At 39.0% G+C, this 12,764-nt stretch overlaps 1 protein-coding gene across 1 annotated transcript; it reads left to right on the top strand.

The window, feature by feature from the left end:
- Positions 1 to 276: 276 nt before the first annotated feature.
- fbxl5 (F-box and leucine-rich repeat protein 5) lies at positions 277 to 11,697 on the top strand. The gene is made up of 11 exons (XM_084722668.1): positions 277 to 430; positions 1,601 to 1,816; positions 2,879 to 2,974; positions 3,181 to 3,376; positions 4,360 to 4,545; positions 4,703 to 4,828; positions 5,332 to 5,486; positions 5,583 to 5,665; positions 6,831 to 7,565; positions 8,604 to 8,752; positions 10,545 to 11,697. Exons 1-11 carry the CDS (start codon positions 347 to 349, stop codon positions 10,619 to 10,621), a joined length of 2,103 nt encoding a protein of 700 aa, XP_084578794.1. The 5' UTR covers positions 277 to 346; the 3' UTR covers positions 10,622 to 11,697.
- The last annotated feature ends 1,067 nt before the right edge of the window (positions 11,698 to 12,764 follow it).

Raw genomic sequence — 12,764 nt, 5'->3', positions numbered from 1 at the left:
TGTTTGAGCAGGGAAACATCTAAAACATGCTGGACAGTGAGCTCTGAGGACCAGGATAAGAGAAACACTGTTATATCCAAATCTTTTTCCCCATAATAATAATAATAATGATAATGATATATATTTTTCTAAATCAATTAATTAATTAATATGAAAACATTTTCAATCAGGAGAAAAATAACATAATTGCATTCATAAAAGAAACATACAGTCGTTTCTGTGTCAGTATTTGAAGCTTAGATAACATTTTGTCCACATTTATAACTGGTGGTCACGTGACTGGCTTGTTTGCTTGTACCGCTGTGTCTGGCTGAGCAGATGACGCACTGATCTCCAATGTGCGAAGATGGCTCCCTTTCCGGACGAGGTGGATGTTTTTACTGGCCCACACTGGCGAATGAAGCAGCTGGTGGGCCTATACTGCGAAAAGGTTTGTATGAATAAATGTCGGTCATTAATTTGGAGTTTGACAAAAGATACATTGCGGTTTATGGCCAGTGGATGAGTGAACGCCAGTTAGCACGTCAGCTAGCTTGTGTGTATAAGCTAGGACTGAGGATTGAGTCAGGCGAAGCAGATGAACAGTCGGATGATTGTCTCACGACTACAGTGGGACCGTTTGATAGCTCCGCTGTTTAATTTATGGGCGTGAAGTTAGCATTATATATGGGTGTTTACTTAACCAGCACTTTGAATCATATATTGGATTGCTCTTAGTAAACTTAAAATAACCCAGCATCTAACTGTACCCAGCTAAGGTTTGCTAAATAGTGTTAGCCAGCTAGCTTAAGTAACTTGCAAGATAGCTTGTTATGTAACATATTTTAAGTATCATCACGCAGTGTTTATTGTTCCCACAAACCGTGTAAAATATTGGAAATGTCCAGACTGGCTGTTAAAAGTTCAGTACATGTGAGATAAGCTACACTAGCTAATACACGGAGGGTGTGTTAACGTGAGCTACGTGCAACCTACAGCTGCTGTAATGTTAGCTGTCTGACTTTACAGTCCCTGCCTTACCGCAGCAGTTGTGTTGGGTTATATAAAGGACAAGCCTATGCAATTACTTTTTTCTTCCACTTCATTAGCTTTCACAATTGGGAAAGAAACATGATGATCTAAGCACAGAGAAAAATAAAGCACCTGTGTAATCCTAGATTAGAAATGGCCTGTTTTAATATACGCAATGTTGCATTTAACATGTTGTTTTTTTCATTCAGTTTGACTCCTAACTTCCCCCTGCTTCGGCAACTTTTTAAATAACGTGTTTCTGTGCTTAACAACACATAACCAGAGAATTTGATAATTGGCTTACTAATAAAACGATTATGTTATAATAAACTGTGTAAACACCTATATAGTTTTAGTAGATTATTGAAATAAAACCACAATAATATATATATTTTACGTTTCTAAGTAATCAAAGGGCTGGATTGAGATTATTGAAGGGCCAGAAGACTGCCAATTGAAGAGACTTGCTGTAGACTACCAATTATTATGACATAATGGTGCCAGCAGAAGTGCTGATGATTATATTTATCACATGGATCTCAGTATAAACAAAGACTATGAAATAACAGTTTCTTTTGTTTTCCCACAGCTGTCAAAGACCAACTTCTCCAACAACAATGATTTCCGCTCATTTCTTCAGTCACTGTGCGCCACCTTTAAGGAGTTCAAGATGCATGAGCAAATAGAGAATGAGTACATCATTGGCTTGTTGCAACAGCGTTGCTGCACTGTGTACAATGTGCACTCTGACAACAAACTCTCAGAGATGTTGTCCCTCTTTGAAAAGGGGTTGCACAGCGTTAAGGTAAATATGCATTTTATTTTTATGCATTTTATATTTATAATATGTGTGTTTTAAAGTATAGTTTATTGTTATGCCATAGCTCTGCATGGCAATTGTTGCAGAAAAAACTAGGCTTTACTTAAAGAGAAAACATGCATGAAATCTGCAGAGCTCAGCTGATACTTGATGCTCAATGACAGGTTAACATGCTGTCATTAGAATAACTATTATGTTAGCCACACAAAGATTACAACAGCAGCAACACCAGAGATTTTCTTTTTCATGTATCCATGCTAATTGTAAAGATGAGATTATATTCTGTATGTCTTTTCATTGTTTGTGTGTATATACGAGGCCCTTTCACGAGCAGTATCCATTTCATATTAGATAAAACCAAGATTTGTTACTTTTGTATGGGGTTACAACCTGATATTTTATTTATTAAGAAAAGGCCAGAAAGAAGTGGACTAAATTGTGTAATAAGGGCAGGGTTGTTTTTGTGATCTGCTTAACAAGAGAGAAGAGTTATTGTTCTCGCTCATGGGCAAACCCAAAAATGAGCTTTCCAGAGTGATGCAATTGTGTAAATCTTAACTTCCGCTCTGCAATCAGTTTGTAAAACAGAAATGAACATTCTGTTGCACTCTCTCAGGGGCAGGATGTTTCTTGTAAGCTAAATGATATTTTGTTGATTTTTTTTTTGGGGGGGGGGGGCTTTTGCCTTTATTTTGGATAGAGACAGCTGAAGATATGACAGGAAAGGGGGCAGAGAGAGGGGGGATGACATGCAGCAAATGGGTCACAGGTGGGAATCGAACAAGCGACCGCTGCAGAGGAGTAGTTAGTTTGCTAGTTAGGGGATCATATTTTGAATTTTAACAAGAGTGCAGAATTTTAGGTTTGTGAAGATTATACATTATAACTGCCATGTGTAATAATCTAGCTACTAAAAACAGGCAAATGCATGTTTTGTAATTCAGTTATGAAGAGACCAGACTGTTAGATGTCGTAGATGGGATGGTAAAGAGATCTGCCATGTTTTTTAAGGGATTCCATGAATAAATGATTGTTATGTGTTTTTAGAGTGAATATGAGCAGCTTAACTATGCCCAGCAGCTGAAGGAGAGACTAGAAGCTTTCACACAAGACTTTCTGCCCCACATGAAGGAAGAAGAAGAGGTATAAGATGTTCAAATTTCATTTATTGTTGATAGAAATATCTTTTAATTAATTGATTACCTAAAAATGGGTAAGACTAAATTGTGTTCATAATCAACAAAGGCTAAAGCATAAAACAAAGGAAAAGTTTTTAAAAATGTGTTTGTTCATACCCCAGTGAACTTGACTGTTGCAAGCTTTTTATAAACTAAGGAGATTCGTTTCAGGTGTTTCAGCCTATGCTCATGCAGTACTTCACCTATGAGGAGCTCAAGGACATCAAGAAACAGGTGATAGCACAACACTGCAGCCAACAGCAATGGGACTGTGCCGCTGAGGTGCTGAAGGGCTTCAGTTTGTGGAGCCAGGCCGAGGAGCTGCAAAAAGCCTTTAAATATGCCGATCACGAGAAGACAGATTACGGTTAGTGGGTATATTCCTAACTGTTTTTATGCAAGCAAGCCAGATGTCATAAGTAATTTGAAGAAATGCTTCATATGCTTCATGCGTCCACATACCTGAAGGGAGGTTATTGCATATGTGAGCCTTGAAGGAAGCAGTTGGTACATGAATGACTAGTTCTCCCAGTACGTTTGTGTATATTAGGCCCCCAAAGAGGAAGGTCTATATATTTTTCAAATGTAGATTCATAGAAAAATTTGTCACACAAATGCAAACAGGGCTGGGGACTAAAACTTAAAGCTGCTATGAGGTATTTTTAACTGGTCATGAACCAGTCTGAGTTTGATATGGATGTCTCTTTATCTGACCTACATAAGCAAATGAGACCATTCATCAGAAGATCAACAAATTTTATATAGTTGTTCTTAATGTCTGCCACCAGATCCTCCCTGAAATCAGATGAAACAAGCCTTTGTTTACATTTTCACAGGCAAAGTTACAGTGAGGGGTATGTAAGCCAGTTAAAAGGAAGCAGAAAGAGAATTTTGTGCAGATAATTTTATTTTCGGTGTTATATTTTGTGGTTATGGTGGAGGAAACACTGCCACACAATATGCAAGCTCCTTGTATCTTTAATGACAAATTTAATACTTAATTGTGTAATTTAACATGTCAAAATACAAAATGCACTTCAGCTTTTTTCTTAATACTATTGAATTATTTGAGTATGGGTCAGTCAAAATAAACATCTTAATGATATGTCTTCTGGCTCTGATTATTTGTGAGTGCCATTTGTATTATTTTCCACATTTTATGCAATAACTCTGATTTAAAAGAAATAATTGGTTAAAATTAAGTTATTGAAACCCATAGCAGCTGATGAAACAGCAACTATGAAACATCAAAATGTCGTCTTCTTCTTGTGTCTAACCAGTGGTGTGTTTAGTTGTTTGTTATGACATTTATGTCAGTTATAAGCAAAGCTGTTTTGTTCTCTTCCTCAGAATTGGAAAAGAACGGGAATTCTTCAACCCACATCTCCCAGCTTCCTACAGAAATCATGCTGAGGCTTTTCCACTATTTGGGCCCTGAAGATCTGTGTCGCTGTAGTCAAGTGTGCAGCTCTTGGTCAGAGCTGGCCAAGACTGGCTCTCTGTGGAGGCACCTCTATCCTGTGCGCTGGGCCAGAGGTAGGCTGCCGATAGCTGCTTATTACCTGAAGGAACAGAATATTGTTTACTTAGCTGAATTTTCCCTGCAAAAAAAGAAAAAAAAGACTTAATTGCATGAATTTAAGTATGTAGTGGTGGTGCACAGTTGACAAATGTTTTTGTGTCTCTAATGTAGGTGATTATTATAATGGTCCCCCTGGGGATCTGGACCAGGACCCAGATGAGGACTGGGTGAAGAGTCGGCAGAATGAGGGTCGTGCCTATCAGGAATGGGATGAGGATGCTGATGTCGATGAGTCTGGTGAGGTTTTATCTTAAGCAGTGTTTAGTGACTGTAACTGCTGTTATCAATGCTCTGTGGTATAAAGTATATGTCAAAGATTTGTTTGCACTGGTTGACTGAAAAAGGAGGTAAATGTCACAAGCATCAAAAGGCATGGGTGTTTTTGACATTTCTAGTATTTGGTTTTGAAAGTCGAGTGAAACAAGTGCACAATAATTCTGGCTGGTTATCTTGTTGATATAGAGTAATGAAAACATATCATTATAAAATCTAAATGTGTTTGCTCAAGATCTTAAAGCAAGGTACTCCACATTTGTTCACATGCTCTTACTATACTATCAACTGTATTCACCTTTTTAAGAGTTTGGACTGAAGCCTTCCAGATCTCATGCTTCACAATGGCATAAAGGCAGGCTGGGCTGTGCCTAGTAGTCCAGTCTTTGAAGGTGAAGATAAAAATTAGTTTTCTATCTAAAGGGAGTAAATTGTGTCTTCCATGTTCCTGTTTGTTGTCTTTTTAGATGTGTCAGACCATACACAGGGCTCCCTGGCAATAAGCAATGCTCAGCGAGAGAAGAGGCTTCTGAACGGGATTATCCAGAACCTCCTGCCAGCCGTGGGTCCGTCTGTCAAGTCCATTGTTCTGGCATACAGTTCTACAGTTTCCAGTAAAATGGTACGCAGCGGAAAATCTTTGTTTTGACACCGTAATCGCACAATACCCGACTATGAAGATCTTGTCTGAATTGTCATACTTTTGTCCTCTTTTCAGGTGCGCCAGATCCTCAGTCTTTGCCCCAACATCACTCACCTGGACCTGACCCAGACTGATGTTACAGATTTTGCATTTGACAGGTAAATATTAAAACTGTCTCTAAAATGAAAGGTAAGTTATTTCTGACATTGACAAAGTTTATGTATGGCATCCTCAGTGGATTACAGTTTTTAATACTTGCTAATACAAGTGTTTACATATATGTAACTCTAAACACAGTAATGCACCTCCATCACATAATTAGCCAAGTAATTAAATTTCTGCTCAAAACCACATTTTGTTGATTAAATACCTACTCTGCATTTCAAAATGCAAAAACATGTGTTCTCTCTGGAGACAAGTGTATCAAAACATGCCAAAGCTGGCACAAACACGAGCACATTTCTCTGTTAGGTAGTCAACCAACTACTTTCAAAATACTGACAGTTGAGAACTTTACAAAAACTGCATTACTTTTCATGTTTTAGTTCTGCCCAGATATAATGGACAATATGAAATCCATTTTTCTAATAATTCAGTTTCCTTTCACTGCAAAACACATCAAGCACACCAACACATTTTTTGGTTGAGTGTCGCATGTGTGCATTTTTGACAACATACTATGTAAAAGTGAGTTTTTTTTATGGAATGTGCAGTAGAAAAATGTGTTAGAATTGCTATGGTAAAGGCTTTATTCACAACAAAAATCCACCATACATGTCCTTTGGTTCCAAATGTGTAAAAACAAAGTATACAAACTCAGTAGAAAAAAAACAAAACAACATTTGGCCACATGTTCCTCTCCACTGAGGTGCTGTTACTGATTAGATGTGTACATCAGTGATCCACAACCTTAGTTAACTCTCAGTTCCACAGTTCAGGTCAGTCCTGCTGCTTTCTGCCCCTTATACTTTATTTAAGGTTTTTAACATGTTTTCATTTCCTGCATGCTGTGCGCAAGCATTTGTAAATAAGACATGAAAGATCCATAATTTTCAAATTCAGTAAGCTTGTATGTAAGGAAAGCATTTTGGAAATGGTTTAATTGACTGCATATTCTGTGAAAACATGAATTGTGTTAGTGATATGCTCCGGATGTGCGCTTATTGTATTTTGAGTTTTGAAAATGTGACTACAGATTTGACAAGTGATGTAAAAGTGACTGTAAGAAACAGTAAGATGAGTTAGTTTTAATTTGCCCTGGTCACTTTTTTATGTGGAGGAAACTCAGTACTCATCACTTGTTTGCTCTCCTTTCTCTTTCAGCTGGTCGTCACTCGGAGCCTGTCTCTCTCTGGAGCACCTGGATTTGTCGGGTTGTGAGAAGATTACTGATCACACCCTGAAGAAGTTGTCGGTCGGGTTGGGTGACCTCACGTCCTCCACCAGCTCTGACAAACGCTCAGACCGACGAGCCAAGCTCCTTAAAAGTTCCCCAATACCCATCACGCTCATGGAGGAAAGGAGCCTGCATCCAGTGGAGCGGAAGCGGCAGGCCATCATTTTCAAGCAAGGGACCAGCCGCTGGGGCGCTGCCTGCACCCCCACGCGAGTGTGGGTCTTGGACTCTTCAGACCTTGCTGATATCGAAGATGCTGCAGAGTGGAGCCGTCGTGATGGGATGTCTCATCCTGAAGCAGAAAGCTTTGTAGAGACACAGCTTGTGGGAGTCTCATGCTGCTGCAGGAGGAGTAGGAGGCGCGGGCACAGGACTGGCTCAAATTCCTCCTATTTGCATCAGCAGTATGCCAAGTCTGGAGAAATGTTCTGCGGTCACTCCACCTGCTGCACTAATGACATGGCCCTCAGGACTTTTAGTGGGCCCCAGTGTGAGTCAGGCCCCACCAGAAGCAGCACTGCAGAGTTTTGGACTAAATGCTCCTCGTTTGGGAGCCTGCAGTGTGTGGGACGTGAAAACAGGACTGACCAATCAGAGGCAAAACGCTCACTGAGGTTTCTCAGTCTCTCTGGATGTTATCAAGTCACAGATTTTGGCTTGAGGTAAAGATCATACACTCAAACAAAAAACAACACACTATTATATTTAAAATAGCTGGCTATTTTAAATATAATAGTAGGCTGGGTCAAATTATTTTGAAGTGTAGTCACTAAATACAAATGACATTGCACTTTTTCTAACTACTAACCTAATTCATTGGATTACATAAATGTAACCTAATGGGAATTGTTTTGGATTACTTCAGAATCAAACCTTAACACTGCCAAAAAATTGAGTTTCAAAAATACTTTTTAAAGATCAATTAAAATAAAAGCGTTTTTGCATAGGGTTCTGTTTTCTGGAGCACTTGTCTCAGAAACGAGAAAAGAGCACTTGTTATTATAAATGTCAAGTGCCAGAATTTTTAAAGATGTGATCAAGTAATCCTTGACAATGTAACTATAATCTCATTACACGTTTTTCAAATCTAATCTGGTCTGATTATAGTTACGTAGTTTATAGTTTTTGTAATCTAATTGTGTAATCCCAATCACATGTAACCTGTTAGTACACAGTCCTGGAGCATGATTTCACATACAAACCCGGGTTTACATGGATTTTTTTGATTGTGTAGTGTCTTCAGAAACAGATGAGATGAATGAGTCATCTTTGATCAGCTGACGAATATTGCAATATTTGGTCATGTTGCACTGATGCAGTTTCAAAACTCCATGTACGTGCCGAGTGCAGTTGGTGTCAGTGTCAGCTGAAAACAGAAGAGGGTGTAATAGCATGTGTGGGTGTCGTCATTTGTGTGAAGACTCTCCCACTTATCTTGGTCAACTCTTCCCTCCCGTAACCTTTCTTATGTACACAGTTTGGGTGAGATCCAATCTGAATGGTCATTCACATGGCAAAAAACACAAAACTGTAAGGTAGAAATACTGATTATTAGAGAAAAGCATTGTATATTACATTTGTTGTAGTTAACAGTATTTCCTTTTATTAGACTGGATTATCAGTGCTCATCATCTCGACTCTCTCACTGCTACTGTGCATGTTTCTGTGCCTATAACAAAGTTAAACTGTGTGTGTTTCAGGGCTCTGTCACAGCGCGGCGGGCTTCCTTTCTTGGAGCATCTCAACTTGTCGGGCTGCCTCTTCATCACTGAGGTGGGGCTACAGGAGCTGGTGTCAGCCTGTCCTTCCCTCAATGATGAGCACTTCTATTACTGCGACAACATCAACGGTAACACTCATAAGTGAAACTGTTAAGGCTCCTTTTCCTTTTAAAACATACATTTATACACATTGATGATCTTGTGAGGTGCTTTGGCTGTGTTGTGTTAAAGCCACTGACACCCAAACCCACAATAGCCTTCTAACCATGTCATTTAGGGTCTTGTGTGCAAATTAGTAAGAATTTAAGTATTGAAATATTGTCATCTCAGTTTTTGTACACTTTTGTACACTAGAAGAAGCACAAAATGATGGCTGATGACATTAAATGAATGGCATTTTTCATTGCCAAGGCAATATAAAAATCAATATATTAACTGCAAACAGTTTACAGTACAGTAAAGTATATCAAATCACTTAACATTCTCATAACCCAACTACAATAACCTTACATTTAATTATGAACGGTTACAGTAATAATAACTGCAAAATAAATGTGGCATTATGCAGTTGGGTATCCTTGGCATTCTGCGAACTCCAGCTTCAAATTTCAGCAATTCTTTTGCAGAAATATCATATATCTGCAAAACTGAGGAAAGGCTGTTATCATCATCATCAATGTTCTCCCCATCACAGATATAAATGCCAAGTCATCGTAACACATCGCGTCTAGTGTTTTATTTCTATGCTTCCCATCTCTGGAACCAGGGTGGCCCACACGGCCGCCTAATGTGCACAAACAGTCAACCCTGATGCATCCCGTCTTCTTATCTGTCACAGGCATCACCCGATGGTGGAATCTTTTTGAGTGAAATACAGAAACTTTAGACCCTTTACCTTGGCATTGTAACTGTGTTTGTGGTAGCTACGAGCTAATGGAAGGCTACCTGCTGCCATAATGTTAACTAGCGGTTGGGCGATGTGTCTATAACATCCACACCATAGGGCAACTATGTCCATAGACAGCTCAGGTGTGTGGCACCAAAAGGGGGCATCGTAATATGCATGATGTGGTCCAGTAGTTACCAGTTGTATAGGAACCGGTGCCAGATTATTACCGTGTTTTGGTACTTGACTTAAGATAAAACACCAATGTCACAAACAAAATAAGAGATCAAAGCAGCGGTAGCCCAGCTATTCCTGTGTTTTGTGAGTTCAGTTTTTTTTTTTAAGAAGTCTGGTGGCCTTAAAGACAGCATAGACAGCAGCTTCAGTTTTCTGTCAGAAAAGGCTGTCTGACAACAACATTAAAGCAGTGAAAATATTCTAGTGTAGAATTAAAATGAGCAATTTTTATTTTCAAGGTGTCCTTTTTTAGGTGGCTAAAATATTTTTTGCTGTTTCCCCTGTTCACAACAGTTCAACTCAGTGTCTGTGCTGGGTGTCAGTCAAACATGATGTCATGCCGACACGTTCTTGAGAAATGGTCTGAACAGCAAAATGAGCTGGGCCAGGTTTTCTAATAGTTATGATTCTTTATTTTCACTCAGATTTTTGTGGATGTTTAATGAGACGCTCAACCTTCATATCATATATGCATTTTTACCATTTCAACCCAAATTTCCAGAGCTTTTAAACTGTATGTGAATATGTCATTGTAAATGTAAAATATTTATTGCAACATGTGGCAACTGTATCAAACTAACCCCACCTGCATAGCATGTGTCCTAGTGTAAGTAACAGATGCTACTGAGGTGGAAGGTAAGTGAGCATCACAGGAGCCAGCCAGTATTCATTTCATTTTATTCATTTTCCTTAAAATATGATAATTTGTTTGGTGTTGGTTGTGCATACATGAGATTTTTCACTTCTCTCCCAGCATGCACTTCATTGGATGACCACTGTGTGGTGTTTCTCTCCAGGTCCTCACGCAGACACGGCCAGCGGCTGCCAGAACCTGCAGTGTGGTTTCAGGGCCTGCTGCCGCTCTGGAGAGTGATCCTGCCAAGCAACCAACTCTCCTAAAAATGTCACGTCTCCTTTGTATTGCACTTTATCCTGGGAATACCGGTTGCTGTATTTCGTGTCACTTCAAAATGTTTCTGGATGAAACTGTAATTCTGCTCCTGTTGTTCCCATTTCCATCTATATTAAATGGAAATAATCTTTTAGAAGAGGAAGACATTAAAGGGGTAATAATGGATTTGAGGTGTCTGAAAATGCACATTAGAGTTCCTTTTTTTTGGATGTGAACAATTAAAAACTAGAGAAGCATAAACACCAAGTACTTTGTGTTTTCTGTAGTTAAACCCTGTTTCTTTTCTCACTAAAACTATACTGATTCACATAAGTCTCCCCCCCCTGCTGTGTTTAGTTGATCCATTTATAATTAGCGTAGTTTAGACTGACAGATTTCATCAGTGATGTTTTACTTTTAAAAAGAAATCTTAAACAAGCTTTGTCATTCAAGAGGTTGATGAAACAGGAGTGAAATGATCACTGCCTCCACCGAGACTGGAGCCAATTATTGTGGGTGGCTGTCACGTTTTTGACGGTTACAGGTCTGGATGATCTACATATAGTCCAGCTTTTCCCTTACCTTGATGTTCAGTCCACTGCTTATGCTGGCACAGCTACCTTTTAAGTTACTGGGACACCAGTAAGGATGTACAGACATAGGAACTGGTACATGATGCTTCAGTGTAGTCTTAAACATTTTGTCCCAACTTTGTGATACCAGATATTCAGTCACCAGAACAGTCTCTTTGATTTTTATTTTTCTTTATGCACTCCAATGTTGTGGGCAAAGAAATGGACCAATGTTCATGTAAGAGGGATTTTAATATGCCCAACACTGAAGAGCTTTTAGAGAAGCTGAAAGGGGGATTCAGAATAAATAAACCCTCCGACTGGGAGAAGCCTACTGTGTACTTGGTCAGTTTTCAGTAGATTGTGCTTCATTTTTAATCATTCTGCAGCAGGATTGATTTATTTGCTTGTTCAAGTCTTGCATGAGGAGTTCTATTGGAAATGTTCAATTCATAAACCAAACAATAAAAGTATCTTGGGGTTAAACGCTCTGTTGTTGAACATTTATTTTGTGGACTCAAATGAGAAATGTAATAAACCCTTCTGTCTTTTTTGATTTTATAAAGGTTGTAATCGAGTTTATGTTAGTGTTTTAAACTGTTTGGCATATTTCAGATTGTGTAGTAGTCGTGGTGTTTGTCAAGTCAAACTGTGATCCCCATAATCATGCAGGGTAAAGGACAGAATAAAACAAAACAATTCAAAACGATTGAGTTTCAAACAGGCCGTCACCTGATTGAAGCTGGTGGCGGCCTGTTAGAAACTCTCACGAGACATGTGCAACTGGAGGCACCAACAACAGGAGAGAGGCAGCCAGTAAGACGGCAGGACTAGAAGCCTGTGCCAGACAGACCCCACTTAAGTTTAATACCTGAACTCCCAAACCAGTCAGTCAGAACTGAAGAAGCTTCTTGAATGAGTCCAGTTGCCTACTACAAACCTTGATACGTCTACTGATGTTTTACATTTTGATCTAGTGCACACAGCCTGGTCCAGGTCACTTAAGACTTTGTTTGTTCTTGTGTTTTATAGAAGGACCCAGCTGAACTACTGAAATCTTTTCTGGAGAATTAGGCTCTAGACATATCGTGTGAACACTGGCAGACAGACACACTGTCCAGCACGAGCAGAAAGAAGCTTGTCAAATTAAGCATTCGTGACCTTGTGGAGAAACATTGATTGCAAGTTGTTCATACATATATATATATAATAAATGACTTCAGCAAAACTTTGTGTTGTGCATGCTATTTTCTAAGACAGGGGTATTCAACTAAAATTCAAAGAGGTCCAGTTAGAGGAAAATTTCCTAAAGCAAAGGTCCGGAACATCCTAATGTCTAACTTGTGTTATGAGAGTGATATATACTGAAGTAGTGTAGTAGTTGTATCAACGTCTACATCAGGGGTGTCAAACTCATTTTAGTTCAGGGGCCACATACAGACCAATTTGATCTCAAGTGGGCCGGACCAGTAAAATAAAAGCATAATATATCATTTATTCTGGTGATTAATCGAGTAATCAGATAAGAAATATTGCATGTTATGCATTTTTTT

This window comes from Lutjanus erythropterus, chromosome 7 (genome assembly GCF_056507025.1).
Source record: "Lutjanus erythropterus isolate fLutEry1 chromosome 7, fLutEry1.hap2, whole genome shotgun sequence".
NCBI classification, from domain to species: domain Eukaryota; kingdom Metazoa; phylum Chordata; class Actinopteri; order Lutjaniformes; family Lutjanidae; genus Lutjanus; species Lutjanus erythropterus.
Note: the sequence above shows the minus strand (reverse complement) of the source record. Positions and strands in the feature narration are given on the sequence as shown.

Bases quoted from the DNA above. Each gene is read 5' to 3' on its own strand.
- fbxl5 (XM_084722668.1), top strand. From the start codon at position 347: ATGGCTCCCTTTCCGGACGAGGTGGATGTTTTTACTGGCCCACACTGG. The intron at 2,975-3,180 runs GTATAAGATGTT...GATTCGTTTCAG, and splicing joins ACATGAAGGAAGAAGAAGAG to GTGTTTCAGCCTATGCTCAT. The intron at 5,666-6,830 runs GTAAATATTAAA...TTTCTCTTTCAG, and splicing joins ACAGATTTTGCATTTGACAG to CTGGTCGTCACTCGGAGCCT.